At 37.4% G+C, this 18,848-nt stretch overlaps 1 protein-coding gene across 1 annotated transcript in view; it reads left to right on the top strand.

Annotated features, from left to right (window-relative positions):
• The window catches only part of LOC149571451 (uncharacterized), a 92,596-nt gene that overhangs the window by 51,334 nt on the left and 22,414 nt on the right, over positions 1-18,848 (top strand). Inside the window, exons 4-5 of the mRNA XM_089812963.1 lie at positions 14,350-14,441; positions 14,703-14,780. Coding sequence (XP_089669089.1) covers positions 14,350-14,441; positions 14,703-14,780 — 170 coding nt within the window. The remainder of the gene's footprint in view (positions 1-14,349; positions 14,442-14,702; positions 14,781-18,848) is intronic.

Below are 18,848 nucleotides of genomic sequence, written 5' to 3'. Positions count from 1 at the left end.
AAAGTAGATGTGCATAGCAAGGAATAATGAGGATCCAAATGCATATTTTGGGATCAAATACAATGTGCATGCTACAGATTTAGAACACAATTGATAAGATATTGTATTAACATATTTTAAACACTGTGAAACTCCTAGATTATTGTTGCAAAGGCAAAGACATGATATAGAAGCAGAGTAATTGTAACATCCAAAAATTTCAATTCGTTAATTAGTCTTTAGTTTAACAAATAAAGTAAACTAGCTTCCTATTCAAAGTAATTATACTGTTGCAAATGCAGTGATCAAGAGCCAACAAAAGTAGATGTGCATAGCAAGGAATAATGAGGACCCAAATACATATTTTGAGATCAAATACAATGTGCCATGATGCAGATCTAGACCTCGAATGATAAGCTATTGAAGGAACATATTGTAAACAATGTGAAACTTGTAGTTCACTGTTGCAAAGGCAAATACATGATATAGAAACAGAGTATTTGTAACATAAAAAACTTTCAATTCCTTAATTATGCTTTATTTTAACAAATAAAGTGATCTAGCTTCCTATTCACATGACAAAGGATCAACGATTATAACTGATTAACTACATTCTCATGATAAGTCTTAACTTCCAATTTAAATTAACCAAATAAATTACACAAGATAAATGAATGATATCTAACTCTAATATCGAACTACCATTTCATGTAATCAAGAATTTTATAATATATGTAGCTTACCTAAAGGAAGATATGAAAGAAAATAATAGACGAGGTTACCAGCAAGATTCAACTCACACCATGATAAATGAAATAGATCTGCCCTGTCTTGTACAAGTTTTGGCATTGGAGGAGAGGAGAAGCGTTGCCAAAGGCTAAACCTCCCAACCATGGACCTAGTGTATCCCCACTCATTCTCAACTAAGAATGGCCCTACCCTGCACGGGATAAGGCACATGTACACCATCTTGTCCTACCACTTGAGCATCCTAGTGTTAAGAGTGTCAAATAAGTAAGCAACTAGACCTCAAAACCCTCCTAACAACCTATCCATCCGACTATGAGTTATCCAGATCTCTAGTGATCATAGCAACGTCATTCGCTGCTAAACCTACCCTAGCCAAGGATTTACATGGACACTATGTGCCTGATTACCCACTACTTGACTTGACAAACAAGACAACACCCAAACTTCCCACCATGAGCTAATTGGATTTCTGTTTTCAGATTACAAATTCTGGTTATGGTGTAATTTTCTATTTTATGCAGTGTTGAACCATTCAATTCACATAGATTACACCACACATCTCTGCCTTACATGGCTATCCTTGATGATTCTTGGTGTGATTTTCTAGCGTACATTGTGCTGGTTTGATTGACACAAAGAGAATATCAACATTTTTTTCAAGAGATTTTTTGAATAAGGTCAAGTAAATAAATTGTTAAGCTTTTTTTATTTTCCAGTCATTAAACACCCCAATAGAGTATACTTCCATGCTCTTAGTGACATATGGAAAGATGTCACTATAGGAGGAAGTGTGCGGTCTCACATGATTGCCTTCTCATTATCACACGTAAGTTTCTAGAGAACAAAGGAAAGAAAGGAGTTGCAAACATAAACTTGAGCCGACGACTCAATCGATGATTGGCATGTTGGCTCAACAATTAATTTTGAACTCTACTTATATGAAACTTTATGAGTCTGTTTGGACCATTAAAAGAAGGAAAGAACAAACAGATGCATGCATCCAATCTAGTGTTGATTAATTGTAATGACATGAAAATATTTAAAAGTTACGATTTGACAGAGGTTGCAATGCAAATATGAATGTGGTGTTCTTACTGCTCGAAACTATGAGCTTCAATGTTTGAAATTACAAGACACTGTTTGGCGCCACTAGCAAGGTATAATTCTTGATATGAACTACCCTAGATTGGTAAGAATTACAAGCATGAATTAAGAGCAAGCCCCCGAATGACTGTGATTTCCCACTTTATAAAATAATGCTCAGTTACATAGGAATTAAACTCAAACAAGGAGTAACGTGCATGAAAAGATATGCAAGGTGGTGGGCACGAACTTGAAGTTTTGACAAAATATGAATAGTGAAGTTATAACTAATTAACTGCATTCTCATGATAAGTCTTAATTGCCAATATAAATTAACCAAATAAATTACACAAGTGAATGATATCTAGCTGAAATATCTAACCACCATTTCATGTAATCAAGAATTAATTGCATAATATATGTAGCTGAACTAAAGTAAGATACAAAAGAAAATAACAGATGAGGTTACTAGCAAGATTTGACTCACACCATGCTAAATGAAATAGAATTGATCTGTCTTGTACAAGTCTTGGCATTGGAGGAGAGAAGAAGCATTGCCAGAGGCTTAACCTCCCAACCATGGACCTAATGTATCCCCTTTCATTCTATAATGTCCCCTCATTTGGGACCTAAATCGAATGTTGAAACCTGCAACAAATTGCTAGTACAATAGAAAATGTATAAAAACTATGTTAGAAATATTGAATTAATAGTATAAATGCTACCTCGTCTAACCCTTCCTAATCCTTCAGAAGAAACTCTTTTGAAATCACCTAACCCCTTAGTGAGAATTGCTTCCCAATTAGGCAATTGTCATATAAAGAGCATCTTCCTAAGGTCTCTTGCGGGATCTTTGATTAATCACTTGGTAGAGATCCCACCTCTACCAAGTCTCTGGTCTTTGACATATGCATATGTTTGACTACTACAATATATATTGCCTCTAATGGACCCTCTATAGATCCCTCTGTGGTTTCCAATTTGAAAATCCAACATTCAATTTAGAATGCCCTCTAGTCCCTACTTCCCTATCCACTATAGAATGGTCTCATTGTACTCCATGTTCTCCTATAAAGGAAATGGTTATAATATACCTATCTTGCACTTGATAATCATCCCTCTTTTATGGTAACTTTCTCTCTTCACTGCTAGGATTTAATTGTCCTCAGAATAGCTACTCCTTCTCAAGGTTCAAATCTCTTACTAAGACCCCCGGTGTATTATTGTCAAAATTTGTAATTGTCCTTACTCTGGCAAGTCAACGTTTAGTCCTTTGGGGAATTTATTACCTCTGCCCGTTTATCATAAGTGTTGCTTGCTCGTCTAGTGATTCCTTTCACGTGGACAATTGTCTGGTTGTTCCTTTTTTGTGATCGACCAATCACCTACTATTCCCTCCAATTGGTGTTGTATTTATGTGCTAATATGATATTCGTAGATCTTTATTCTGTGTGAGAATAATACTTGAATCGTTCGATGACTTGATCCTTCCTTGTGATTGGTGGATGTAGGAGAAGTGTGTTTGCTCCCATTGTGTGTCTATCTGGTGCTTGCGATATTTGGGATGTGATTTGATCTTTAGTCTGTGCTGCTGGAGATTTCTTTATTGTTATGCTCTTCCATGCGTTGATGTCCTTGGTCTTTCTTTTGTTCGACTGGGGAGGCCCACATATATAGTATTTGATGTACCTTCAATACTCAACATGACTTATTAAATCTTACTTGGGATTGTATAGGCTGCGCCTGATCTATACTCCTTGTTATTTATTTTCTTGCCCAATCACGTCCACAATATCTGAAAGTATTTTATCTTCTTGTCTTGCTCTGTTGTGTGACGTCTGGGAGTTTATCGGTTCAGAATCTTCATTGAACAACTTCCACCTTTAACATAGATACATTGGTATTTGATTGTCAAGGAATTTATTTCTTTTTACCTTCTTTCGACCACTCAACTATGTTCCTTCTTATTTATTTGGTGCTGAGATTATTATGTTCTCTGTTTTTAATGTTCGATCCTTAAGATATCTGGTTATCTGCGTTAGATCAGTTTCCATCCATCTCTTTCTATTCTCCTCCCTTATCCCCTTGTTTAATATGCATGAGCCCGCACTTGCTAATGCCCCTTCATGGATGGGGACGTGACCCTTCATTTACTTAGGTATCAATTGGGTCCTTTGATTATTATATTATAATGATAGTTTTAAATTTGAATATTATGTTTGTTATATATATATATATATATATATAAAAGATAATTATTTAAATTAACTTATAATTAAAATAGTCTTTAATTGATTTGTTATAAATGTTGTCTTCCATGATTTCTATTATGAATAGATTCACAAAGTGTTTATATATTTATATTTTGACTATTCATTATTAGGGGGATATTACACATTCTCAACTAATAATGGACCTACCTTGCACGGGATAAGGCACGTTTACACCATCTCGTCCTACCATGAGCATCCTGAGTGTCAACTACACAACCGGCTAGATCGTGGAACTCTCATAATAGCTTATCCATCCTACTGTGAGTTATGCTGACCTCTAGTGATCATAGCAACATCATTTGCCACTAAACCTAGCTTGGCTAGGGATTCACATGGACACTGTGCTTGATCATCCATTGCTTGACTTGGCAAACAAGACAACACCCAAACTTCCCACCATGAGCTAATTAGATTTTTGTTTTTAGATTACAATTTCATTCCGGCTATGATGTAATTTTTTTATTTTATGTAGAGTGTTGAACCATCTAATTTACATAAATTACACCACACATCTCTGCCTTAAACGGCCATCGTGATTCTTGGTTTAATTTTCTAGCGTACATTGTGCTGGTTTGATTGTTGCAAAGAGAATATTGACATTCTTTTCATGAGTTTTCTTGAATAAAGTCAAATAAATAAATCTTTTAAGTTTTTTTTTTCTGTCATTAAACACCCAATCAGGGTATACTTCCATGCTCTCTACAACATATGGAAAGATGTGACTCTATCAAGTAGTGTGCAACCTCACATGATTGCCTTCTCATTATCACATGTAAGTTTCTAGAGAACAAAGGAAAGAAAGAAGTTGCAAACACAAACTTGGGCCGATGGCTCACCTCATGATTGGCATGTTGGCTCAACAATTAATTTCAAACTCTGCTTATAAGAAACTTTAAGAGTCCGTTTGGACCATTCAGAGAAGGAAAGAATGGACAAATGCATGCATCCAATCTAGTGTTGATTAATAGTAATGACATGAAAAAATTTAAAAGTTATGACCTAACAAAAGCTGCGATTCAAATATGAATGTGGTGTTCTTACAGCTCCAAACCACGAGCTTCAATGTTTGAAATTACCGGGCACTATTTGGCGCCACTAGAAGGTTATAATTCTTGATATGAACTACTGCGGAATGGTAAGAATTACAAGCATGAATTAAGAGCAAGCCCCCGAATGGCTGCGATTTACCACTTTATAGAATAATGCTTGGTTGCCTAGGAATTGAACCCGAACAAGGAGTTACGTGCATGAAAAGATATGCAAGGTGGCGAGCACGAACTTGAAGTTTTGACAAAATATGAATAGATAAGTAGGAGATAATTTCCACAGCAATTCAAATTGTGATATTCCTATCAGGATTTAACTGTGTGATTTTGAGTCAAACTCAACATGAATCCATCTCTCATGAAAATATGAATGGTAAAGGTGGCTGAATTATTAAAAGAATATAAGAGGCCACTGTACTTCTTGAGATAATCTGATTTCTTTTGCAAATGGTCTATTCCTAAACTATTATAGATAATACTCATATTATCCAAGTGTAGTTGTAGATGATGTCTACACATATATATGCATATGCATATATATTAAAAGTTAAGTACACATGTATGTACATGCGCATTAAAGTATATGTATGCAAATATATGTTACTCCAAGATATATGCATACATATAGAGCAGCACCTTCCCTTTTAGGAATACAGACCAAGAAAGTAGAATTCATGACCTTAAGCATTTGTTTGCTGCAATAAGATTCACAGACCACCTCCAACAAGTCCAAATTAACAATGTCCTAGAATTCTTGAAAAAATAAATAGGAAACCCAACCCAGCTCGAAGCTTTACCCTTACGCATCTCAAAAATGACCTCCAATTCAGACATAGAAATCAGACGCATAAGAGACTCATTCATGACATTGGTGACTAGAGAGAGGACACATGCAAAGATCAAATTCTCTTTATCTTCAACATGAGGCGAGTCTTCAGTTAAAAGAGAAACATAGAACTGAGTAGCCTCGGGAGAAAGAGCCTGCAAAGATGTCAACTTAACACCTTTAGAATTAACCAAAGAGGATATATAGCTCCTGTTAGGACAAGCCAGTCATTAATTTCCTTTTGCTTCCAAAAACTCTCCTCCTGAAATTCCCACTCGTCCAATTCTTTGACAATGTGAGACTCGACTCTACCTAATTCCTGAGAGAAATGCTGATCCCAAATTTGATGAGTAATAACATGAAGGCAAGCCTAAACCATCCTCTTCATAATATAAAGGTTACCAAAATTTAACCTATTCTACTTTTTAAGCTGCATCTTGATGAACTGCAATATCTCAACAAAAAAGTACATGACAGTACCATAAGCAGGGCGTCGATCTCTCCACCATTGGACCATTAAGTCACGGAGGGAAGAGTTCCAATGCCGCATAAGCTAGATTAAAAAGACAATGTTTTGGAATTGCCTCAGAAGTGTCCATTAATTTGATAGGCCAATGATCAAAGCCTCTCCAATCAAGAATTTCAGAAGTTGTACTGAAACCACCATGAACCCCAAAATAAGATTCAAGAAATCTATCCAACCATTTAAAGATTGCATCTTCTCCACTCCTTTTATTCTAAGTAAAGATCCCATTGAATGGTTTGATATCAATTAAATTTAGGCAATCCACATTCTCACAAAAGAGAACAAAGAAGGGACCCGACCAGCCAACCCACCCTTTTCATCTCTAAACATAACATTGAATTAAAATTCCCAGGTAAAACCCATGGAAGGAAAGGAACACACTCTCTAGCATACCTTAGATGGTACCAAAGCAAGGTTATTTTATGAAAATTTGTTAGAGCATACACATTAGTTACCAAAATAATCTCCTGAGGATTCAAACTAGAGGCAAACATCGAAGAACTGAGTGGCTTGAGACCAACCAAAGGGGAACAACCTTGCTTGGATCCCAAAAAGGGCCAAACCTCTAGAACAACCTAGAGAACCAATAGATTGATACTGATGGAAACACCAAATACACTAGAAGTGGGCCGAAGCACAAAATCCAATGAAAGCTTAATCTTTTGAATACAAAAGATATATGGACAGTGAACTGCAACCAAATCATGAATAGCTTTTTGTCTAGCGATTCTATTTAAACACCAAACATTCCAAGAGAGAATAATCATTGAAGAGAGGGAGTAAAGTGAGCCTCTATGGGCTTGACATACCCAGATTTTGTTACAAATGTAAATGGCGGAATACTTGAATGAATTAATCAGAGATCAAACTGATCTATATATACAAAGAGGGGAGTCGAATAGAATAGAAACATTCTATTCTAGACTACACCAAAATATTAGAAACATTCTAATATTTACAGAGATATAATAAGATATAATAGTGAGCATTAAAAAGGAACATGAAGGTTATTTTAATACCCCCCCTTAATGCTCAATCTATTTACTACACCAATAGATCCCCAGAATTTAACAAACTTGTCAGGACCAAGGGGTTTAGTGAAAATATCTGCTGATTGCTCTGAGGTAGGAACATAGCGTAACTGAATAGATCCATCTTCTACTAATTGTCGGATGTAATGGCAATGAAGCTCTATGTGCTTGGTTCGTTCATGAAACACTGGGCTCTTGGCAAGTTTGAGTACGTCCTGATTGTCTGAAAACAAAGAAGTCAAACCTGCTTGAGGAATATGCATATCTGCAAGCATCTGCCGGAGCCAAATTGCTTCACAAGCTGCCTTGACAGCTCCTCTATATTCTGCTTCTGTAGAGGAGAGTGCATGTGCTTGTTACTTCTTACTGGTCCAAGTAACTGCTGCAGATCCGATACTAAACACATAACCAGAAGTAGATTTCCTATCATCAACTGAGCCGGCCCAATCGGAATCAGTGAATCCATTGAGCTGAGGAGTAGTACTCCTTGTGTAAAGAAGACCATAATCTAAAGTACCATGTACATAGCGTAACACACGTTTCGCTGCAATCCAATGATCAGTCTTGGGGTTTGTCATGAACCGTGAGATGTAGTTGATTGCAAAACTGAGATCAGGTCTAGTAGTAGTAAGGTAGATGAGACTACCTACTAGCTGCCTGAAGAGTGTTTCATCTACAGGAGGAGAAACAGATTGTGCGGACAATTTCAGACCAGTCTCCATTGGAGTGGAGGCAGATTTACAATCCTGCATTCGAAACCTATCAAGCAAACTTCTGGCATAGTTGGACTGAGACAAAAAAATACTATTGTCAGTCTGCCAAACCTCAATACCTAAACAATAATGAAGCAATCCGAGATCTGTCATATCAAAAGTTCTGCATAGATCCTGTTTGATTTCTGAAATCAAATGTTCTGAATTTCCAATAATGATCAAATCATCCACATAGACAACAAGAAAAAGAATATCATTACCAGAGTGTTTAATAAATAGATTACTGTCTGACGGACTATGTTGAAATCCTTGAGCAACCAAGTAATGATCAATCTTTATGTACCAAGCCCTAGGGGCCTGTTTAAGACCATAGAGGGCCTTCTGGAGTCTACATACTTTGTGTTTTGAACCGGCAACCTTAAAACCTGGGGGCTGCGTCATGTAGACTTCTTCCTGTAATTCACCATTGAGAAAGGCGCTCTTCACATCCATCTGATGAACTTTCCAACCATACTGAGCTGCAATTGCAAGAAGAATGCGAATAGTGCTCATCTTGGCTGTCGGTGCAAATGTCTCCTCATAATCAATGCCTTCGCGTTGGGTGAATCCTCGAGCAACAAGTCTAGCTTGGTATTTGTCCAAGGTACCATCTGCATGGTACTTGACCTTATAGACCCATTCACAGCTAATGGGTTTCTTCCCAGGAGGGAGATCTGAAAGAACCCAAGTGTGGTTCTTTTGAAGACTCTGAAGCTCAGAATCCATTGCTTGTTCCCATTCTGGAATTCCTTTGGCCTCTGCATATATCTGGGGCTCAGGGATACTGTGGATGTTGGCCATAAGAGCTATATTAACTGTGTTGTGCTGAAGGCTCTTATTTCTGGAGGTTCTACCCTCAACGAGTTCATCAGGACGAAGATCACTAATCGTTTGAGCCCACCATTTTGGCCGAAGAGTCGAGGAGCCAATATCAGATGCTGACGGAATAGCTGGATGAGAAGCAGGAGCAGGAGTTGTATTATCTGGAAGTGACTGAGGTGGTGTATCAGTAGCATCAGATGACTCATATAAAATAGAAGAACCCAAGTCAGAGATTGCTGAAGACTGAATCTCGGAATGTGGTGGGGAGTCAAAGAGCGGAAATGGTCCAAATTCCTCATCAAACACAACATCACGACTGAAGATTAAACGATCAGTATTTACATCAATCAGTCTGTAGGCCTTATGTGTGTGACTGTATCCTGTAAACATAAGTTTCTGGCTTTTGGAATCCAACTTAGTGCGTTTGGCATCAGGAATCCATACATATGCCAGAGAGCCAAAAACTTTCAAATGGTTGATCCTAGGTTTGCGACTAGACCAGGCTTCCTCAGGAGTCTTATGATTAACTGCAAGGGTGGGTGACCGGTTAAGAAGGTAGACAGCTATGGATACTGCTTCTGCCCAATATTTTCTGGGAACATTTCTATGTTCTAGCATAGTCCTAGCCATTTCTGTGATGGTACGATTTCGACGCTCTACAACACCATTTTGCTGAGGGGTGTGAGGTGTGGTGAGCTGACGTCTAATGCCATGAGTAGTACAGAAGGCAGAGAAAGCAGAAGAACAGAATTCCCCCCCATTATCGGTCCTAAGAGTACGGATGGAGGAACCAGACTCTTTTTCTACTAGAGCTTTAAACTGCTGAAATACAAGAAAGGCATCTGATTTTTGCTTAAGAAAATATACCCACATTTTGCGACTGAAATCATCCACAAAGAGTAAAAAATACCTGTTCCCAGTAATAGGAGTATTCATAGGACCACATACATCAGCATGGACTAGCTGGAGTACTCTGTATGCCCGCCATGATTCACCATTCTTAAATGGTGTCCTATGTTGCTTCCCTGCTTGGCAAGCTCCGCAAACGCGATGGTTCTGGGTCTGAATATTAGGTAGGCCATGGACTAAATTATCTCGAGCAAGTTGTGCTAGATATTGAATGTTCAGATGACCGTATCGTTGATGCCAGAGACTGCTGAGAGCGGATGATTCGGCGATGAAGGCATGCTCAAGGGAATCGCCTGAATCTACAAGCCTCTAAATACCATGATCCTCAAGATCGAAAGCAAGGGTAGTGCGGGAAACACGATCAATAATCGAACACTTATTTCCACTGAAAACGACATCCAACTGAGGAGAGTGCTTCATAATCTGACTAACAGACAGAAGATTATGTTTCATGCCAGGAACATAACATACATTGAGAAACATGAGTTTTCTTCCTCCAAACTGAATCTGAACATTGCCCTTGCCGACAATATTGTATTCTTCACCGCCTCCAAAGATTACTGAGTCAGAATAGGGAGTGAATTCAACAAACCAATCACGCCTATGAGTGAAATGTCGGGAGGCACCAGAATCGATGTACCAAGCAGAAGATTTCACATGATTTGCAGGTATGCTGGCCATAAAGGCATGGTAGATAGATTCTTTCTGCTCTGAGTGTTGGGCAGCATTGGCGTGCTATTTAATTGAGTCCAACTTTTGATGCTGCTGATACAGATGCTTATAATATGTGAATATTTCAAATGACACAAACTTCGAGGTGAGAAAATGAAAGACCCAGAAAAATTGGAGAAGTAACCAGAAAAGAGCTCGAAAAACCCAGAAATAAAATGTTGTCGAAATCTGGATCCGCTGGCTCGAAGATCGAGGCACAAAAAACGAGGCACTCACAAAAATCTGATGAAGACCCATTTGAGATTTCAAAAAACCCACCAAGAATATGTGCTCAGAAAATTTTTCCGAAGTCAAAAACTAGGGTTTCGAGCAGAATAACAGTCGGCGGCCAAAAAGGTCAAAAAGGCAGAAAAAAAATGTTTGCAGGTGAAAAAAACAACGAAACCCAGCAGCTGAAACGCGAGCAGAATATCCAACAGGGATAGACAGACCCGTCTTTGAAAAAAACAACCAAAAAATCCCACTTTTTGAGATCTGGATGTGAACAGATTTGAAAAAACGACCTCCAGATTTGAAAAAACGACCTTCAGATTTGTGACTTACAGACTAAGCTACGGGTTTCCAAGAACGCCAGTAGCTGAAGACACAATTTTTCAATCGATTTGCACAGAGGGTTTAAACCCTAGCTCTGATACCATGTTACAAATGTAAATGGCGGAATACTTGAATGAATTAATCAGATATCAAACTGATCTATATATACAAAGAGGGGAGTCGAATAGAATAGAAACATTCTATTCTAGACTACACCAAAATATTAGAAACATTCTAATATTTACAGAGATATAATAAGATATAATAGTGAGCATTAAAAAGGAACATGAAGGTTATTTTAATAGATTTTACCAACAAATCCCCAACTATTTAAATCTTTTCCTAATCCTTTTTGCTACCACCGTTAGAAAAATCATCAAAAGAAAAATTTTCAAGGTCTTGTTGCAAATTCAAAACTAGAGAGGATCCCCACCCTTTACTAGATGGTTGTACCTCCTTAGCCAAATCTGCCGAAATAATATTATCTTGCAAAGGTGTCAAATCACTTGGATTCCCCAGCTCAGGACTGGAGTAGTAGGCTCTTGTTTTTGAACAACATTCATACCCATACTAGCTGCCATAGAAGACACATCTATAGGAATCTCTTCTTCTAATGCCAAAATATCCAATGCCTCAAAATGATTAAAGCCCTCATCAAATTGTCTATCCTTGTAGGATCTCTCTGTTCCCTCCCTTTAGCCCAAGGCTTAACAAGTATGAAGCCATCCTTATTAGGGCCATTGTCTCCCCTAGGGGCCTTCCCTTAATCCCCTTTATCCACCTTTGGATCCAAGGAAGGAGACTTTCCAGAGCCACCAATAGAAGTACCAAAACCCTTATTAACTATAAAACATTAACACGGAAGATGACCATACTTATGACATACTAGATGTCAAAAAGGAAGAGATAGATAGTCAAGCTGTTGACTCCATGTTGAAGAGACTAAATAGATTTCAAGCCGACAACGGGTTATTTAAATCAACCTCAACACAGATGTGAACAGAAGTAATTACCTTTTTATCATGGGTTTGATGAGTAATCACAATTGGCTTCCCAAGTAGAGTAGCAATCCATTTTAGAATTTCTTCTCAGCAAAACTCTAAAGGGAGTTGTGACAACTGAGCCCAAGTAAGAACCTTCGAGGGTAGTTCATCTATTGAATAATATCTTGCATGTCAGGGTTTGACAAATTTACCCATATGATTGTAAAAATATGGGCCTCCCTGAGAAACCTGATTTTAGTTTGACATGTAGAGAAAAACAATCATGAAATATTTGTTCACAACTAGCATGATCTCTTTATCTCCCTTGACCTGTTTTAAAAGACAAATCCATGCTTTCAATGCCAACAAAAAGACGTGAATCCCTAGAAATTTACAACTCAATGCATGCTTGCTCAATAAGTAACATCCTCTATAACTGATTTAGGAGGAATTACCAGTACTGGACGATCATGATTTTGTGTAAAGCAACAATTCATTTTACTAAATTTGGAGCTCACCCCAACATAAAAAGGGTCAAACTACCTTGCATGCACTCTTGGAGAAGATCTAGGATGCGGCACAATACTAGCAACCACCGAGCTATTGGAAACTTGATGCTCCATCTTGAAGAAATACAAAATTAAAAAACCCCAAGAGATGCACCAAAACACCACAAAGCATAAGAAGAAACCCTCCACCTTGAAACCACAGTGGAAAAGACTTGCAGAATCTTGTTCATAGCTAAAAACTGGAACACCATCCACAAAATTAACCCCAAAGTGCAGCCTTCAACTGACACACCTACTGTCAATCTCACCTCAAACACCTGTTGCCAACATTTTTGAGCAGTCGTAGAGAAAATAATGGCTAGGGCACAGGCCCTAGCTGAGAGTAGCATTGCTGTCATCACAGAATGGCATCACAATCTAGTCTTTTTTTTTTTAAAGAACCGGTAAACCTTCAAAGAATTTGAAAACTGAATTCTGATTTTTTTCTTTGAAATCTGTGACAAAATCTTGGCTTCGTATTCAGAGTTTAGAGCTCTGATACTATGTTAATTTCTATAACTCATATATAGATTAACCGCTCAACAAATTTCACAGAATAGAAACATGAATATCTTCCTGATTTGTAACAGCTAATAGGCTGGGTTAATTAACAACAAATGAACAACGGAAGTAAATTCGCATGAAACCAATAATGAATAACTCACATTGAGGAAACCCCAGTGTGGTGAAAACCTACACACACATATTTATTCAGCTTTAGAAGCAAGAATTTATACCATAGATTACAAGACTGCCGCAACAATTATGCAGAGATAATTTCAGCTTCACAATCCTCTTTCTTTTCCAAAACACTCTCTCTCATTTAATCACCTACTCCTGGTAAATAAAAACTATACCTACGGAAGAATTTAAAAATTTACAGCAGTAAGTACAACAATTTATATCTGCCAGAAGAATTACCTTTGCTTTCCTGGCTGAAATTTTCTTTCCCCTTCTTCCTCAGCTTCACTTGAAAATTCTCTTCTTGATGTGGCTATCTCTTCCTCATAGTCCAATTTATAATCCTTTGGAGACACAAGATGTCCAAGCTAAAATTAGCTTCTAGAGAGAAAATAAGCTTACATCAATGGAAAATATGTTTGGCACTAAAAATTACTTGTTCTTCACTTTTTACATGAACTGAGTGCAAGGAAAATTAATTGGATGACTTTTGCATGTGCAGACACCACATCTTATGCAGTAGTAACTATCTGAGCTAAAATAACTCAACAATGCAGACATTTGAGCTCATTTAGTCTAAAAGATGGGAGATTGTGCTTTGGTTGGGTCTCAATGCAATATAAGATAGATGCTTCGACTATGTTGAAAATTGGAATATAAAAATGCTTATGTCAAGGAAAATTTATGTTTTGTAATTTTCTGATAGTAAATTTGGTTTAACTTTATGCTTATTGTAAGAAGCCTCTTGATTGACATGGATAGTGTACTTTATACCCTTTAACTGTTTATTTTCCACTTATTTATTTATAGAGATATTTTGCTTCTATTACTTGTATTTATGGAATATAAAATCTTTTCACATCATGTTATGCAGGGAACAGATTCGGCTAAGAGCATAGCTCGTGGAATTCTTCGGGGAGATGATATTATTCATAAAGTCTTTACTGAATTTGCTTACCGTTATAGGTAAATATCATGTTAATGACAAGCTTGGAATTCCCGCTCAGCCTGCCATACTTTCATTGGTTTCGCAAATTTGAAGTTTCTGGTCCAAGCTTGTCTCACTCCAATTTCACATTATTATCATACTTAGTGTGTATTTTATGAACATATCTCATGATGCACAGTGCAAAGTAAATCATTATCTATAAGATATTCTATGCAACTCGGAAAGGTCAAGGTGATGGTGTTCTTACATATGGATGATATGTTATGTGATAACAACAGGAACAGAGCAGGTGGCTACACCAGATTATTACGGACTCGTATAAGGCAGGGAGATGCTGCAGAGATGGCTTATATTGAGTATGTCAAATATGTATCCTAATTTTGTTTTCTGAATTGCTATACTTACCTTAATCTTATATTTTAATATAAATATTAGTGCTTATATTGACCTAGTAATTTGTGCATTAAATCTAATCATTAAGCACAAGATGTTATTCTTTTTCTCAATTATCTGCCAAAATTGCTTGAATATCTATTTTCGCCGTGGATTAACTAAATTTAATGAAATATGGAAATCACTAGGTATCTAAATATTCATATTTATTAGAGTCACTAATTGACTCAAACTCCTAGGATCACCCGCAAAACCAAAATATGTGTTTCACAAGAGAGAAGCAAGATCAAAATATTGCCCGATTAGAGGACCAGTGGATTAGATGGATGTTGGACAAAATGTACATATGGTGCCTTGCTTACAAAGGTAAGGTTGAGAGATAGCTAACCAGGATTGCAATAGGTGTCTTAGTCCTATGGAATGAGACTAGTTGTGATAAGATCACATAACACCTAAGACTTTTAGAAAGATTCCCAACTGCCTAAGTATACCATGCGAATAGGTATGAAAAGAGCGGAACTAGTAATAGTTATTTTATCAGTAACCCCCAAAGGATGAGAGATCCATTACAACTATACAATCAAGTACCTTCCAATAATGGGGAATGACAGAGGCTATGTAGCACCCTCATAATGTGTAAGGTCTTGGATAATCGGTGCATGCTTGAAGTCAAAACAGGATCCAGTGCCCACAAACAACTTGTCTCCTTTTAGGCTTTTGGGAAGAAACAAGGCCAATTACAAATGCAAGAATGCTTCCCATATTGGAAAAGAATTGATAGGACGAAGGATGAATATATATGATGATGTCTCTGAAATATATATGTCACCATGTCCTTGGTAGATGATGATGCCACAATCAAATCAGGTGCACGCCTTATCAATGATGGTGGTGACAAATTAGGATCAAGTGGTAAAATGATGGTGAACAAGATCCAAAGACAAATATGACATGACAACAGCTATGATGGGGCTGCCATCAAAGAGGAAAAATAATCCCTCAAATTTGTCCAGATCTGAAACGTGAGGCTTCACAAACAATGTCATCTCCCCTTTGTCTAGGAAAAATACTATCATTATTTAATAGTAATGTTTTTAAACATAAATAAATAATAATAATAAACAATTTTGTTTTCTTTTTTTTCTTATTTAGGTCGGCTCTAGATATATTCAAATTCAAATTGTTTACAAAAGTGATAACTGGACTGCAGGGGAATCACCTTTTGGTGTCTAATGGTGTCTTTACAGGACATTTCGGGGATTGGGGCCCAAATTTCTTTCTAAAACTTTAGAGTAGGCCACCTAGTGGAAAGGAGCAGACTTAAGCCTTTATTTCATTTTTTCTGATCATCTTAATCTTATTATTCCCAGATCTCAACTGAAAAAGATTTGGACTGTTTCAAAATTCAAGTTAGTATCTCTCAAAGATGGAGGCCTGTTCCTGCTTTGATGATGGAGGTGTCTATTTCCAAGCAGTCTTGTGAGAATGAGGCTTCCTCACCCAAGGAGCTCTACTTGTCTTTGGGGAGATTTTAGAGTTCGAGTCTGAAGGCTCTGTAGATCATGGTTCAAGAGAGTAGACAGTCGTTCAAAAAACCCAAAAGGCTTCTCATAATTAGGTCAATATTTTGTTCTACTTTTCAATGACTCTGTTTTGGTAAAATAATTGACTGGATTAAATGGAATGATTAAACAATCATTTAAAAGAATTACAAAGATTATGCTTCTAACTATCTAAAAGAATTACAAAGATGATGCTTCTATACGGAAGCAATCATAAATAAGAAGCTATCTAATATTTACATAAGTTACAATATTGACCATTAAACAATAAATAATAAATATATAATTCTAATCCCCTCCCTTGATGGTCACTCTATTGGCTGCACCAAGTTGACCCCTAAACTTTACAAACTTGTATGGGTTCAGTTACTTGGTGAGAATATATGTTGTCTGATCCACAACGGGAACAGACATCAAATGAAAAAATTCGTTTTTAACCAGCTTCTGAAAGAAATGACAATGAAGGTCAACATGCTTGATTCACTCGTGGAATACCAAAATCTTGGCCAGTTTGAGCACCCCTTGATTGTCACAGTAAAGGGGAGTAGGACTTTCTTGAGACATTTGCATGTCTAAAAGCATCGTTCGAAGCCAAATTGCCTCACAAGTTGCCTTAATAGTTCCTCGAGACTCAATTTTTGTTGAGGAAAGAGCCATTGCCTATTGTTTCTTGCTATTCCATGTGATTGCACTAGATCCTAAACTGAAAACATACCTAGATGTTGATTTTTGTCATCAATGGAATCGGCAATCTGAGTCTATATAACCAATAAGTCTAGGATTGCGACTGCTGATGTATAAAAGATGAAAGTTACAAGTGCCCTTCATATAACGTAGCACACGGTTCTCTGGTATCCAATGATCAGCCTTGGGAGTTGTCATAAAGCGTGAAATTTAGCTCAGTGCAAAGGTGAGATAAGGCCTAGTAGCAGTGAGGTAGTTTTGACTACCCACCAATTGCTTGAATGCTGATTCATTCACCACCTATGTTACCCAGAATTGCATTTCCATCTCTAGTGGCTAAGTTTCAGAAATGGAAACAGTTTGGGGGGCGAGGGGACGGTCACGGATGTTTCCAAGCCTTCCCTGATCAGCCAAAAAAATCAGAAACCATTTCTGAAACTTGGAAAAGCAATTGACCATCCCCCAAATTGTCGTGGGGACAGATTGGAGTTCCCAACGACTAATAATAATAATATGCATTTTCTTTTGTAATTCTGAGGACCCCATATAACTCAACCCCAATAGTAATGAATTAAAATATAAGTTTAGAAGGCATAAACTTGTAAAGTTTTAACTTCTAAAACATTAAAATCTCTTGCCATCTACATGCGCTGTCACACATTGGGTTTGCAGCTGAGAGGAGTTTGAAGTTGTGTTTGCAGAGAAATCACAGGAGTTTCCCCTTTGTTGTTGTGTTTGGAAGAAAGAAGGAAGCTGTGGTTGTATAGTGCTGTGAGGTGTTGTGAGGTTTTCACACCATCGCCCCATTTACAAATGGGTATCCCCTCTTTTTCCTTTAGGAGTGGGAGTATTTGTCTTAGGTGGGGTCTTATAAGTCCTAGATGGCAAGAATATAAAGTTTCCAGACCTTAGCAAGAGTTTGATGAAGTCGAGTGTTTAAAATCAGTCAAGCCCTTGGGATTTAGTTTAAATGTGAATGGTTGCACTCTAGTGAGGGGGACTTCACTCAACAAGAAATTACCTTTCAGATCTGCATTTGAGCTAGGAGGCAAATTAGGGTCTTTGCTGTTGCCTCCAAACTCAATCAGAAAGCAAAATTATGGAGCAATGTTTAAATCCTTGGGTAAGGGCAGAATCCTTCCCTTGCCTACAATTTTATCCTTTTGGCACCATCATTTCTGCCTTGTCAAACTTAGGCAATTCACCTCCTTTCTTGATAGCATGGTGCGAGTTAGTTGATTGAAGGATCAAATATTGATGTTTGATGACAATTTGAGGGAAAATGGAGTCAAATTCTTTGTGGTGTAAATGTGGAATCCTTGGGTATGGGTAAAATCCGCCCCTACCCATGATTCTATCCTCAACCCAATAAGATTTCCACCCTCTCGTTATGAGCTAAAGCCCTAACCTGCTTCACAAATTCACCTACGGATGATTCCTCTACGTTCTTAGATGTAGATTAGTCATGTTTAGATGCCAAAACATAAAGGGGAGGAGTGGAATTATATTGAGAAATTAGAGGATGAACTTAAAATCAGATTTAATTGAGACAAGACTCTATCACTTATATTCTTTGAGAGCATGACTTAAGGCCCGATTGCATTGAGGATGACATGATTTAAAAGGCAAGATGAGCAAATTTGAATTGACAATAATAAACTTTTAAAAGGCATGATGAGAAAATTTGAATTGGCAATAATAAACTTTTAAAAGGCTTATCAAGAGGAAGAATCCTCTAGGTTGGCAAACTCCGCCAGCTGTTACATACGGATTTCCTAAACAAAT

The sequence above is a fragment of the Cupressus sempervirens genome, chromosome 2 (genome assembly GCF_028749045.1).
Source record: "Cupressus sempervirens isolate cs-2001-9-10 chromosome 2, ASM2874904v1, whole genome shotgun sequence".
NCBI lineage: Eukaryota > Viridiplantae > Streptophyta > Pinopsida > Cupressales > Cupressaceae > Cupressus > Cupressus sempervirens.
The sequence above is the reverse complement of the archived record's forward strand: the minus strand, read 5'-3'. Positions and strand labels throughout refer to the sequence as shown.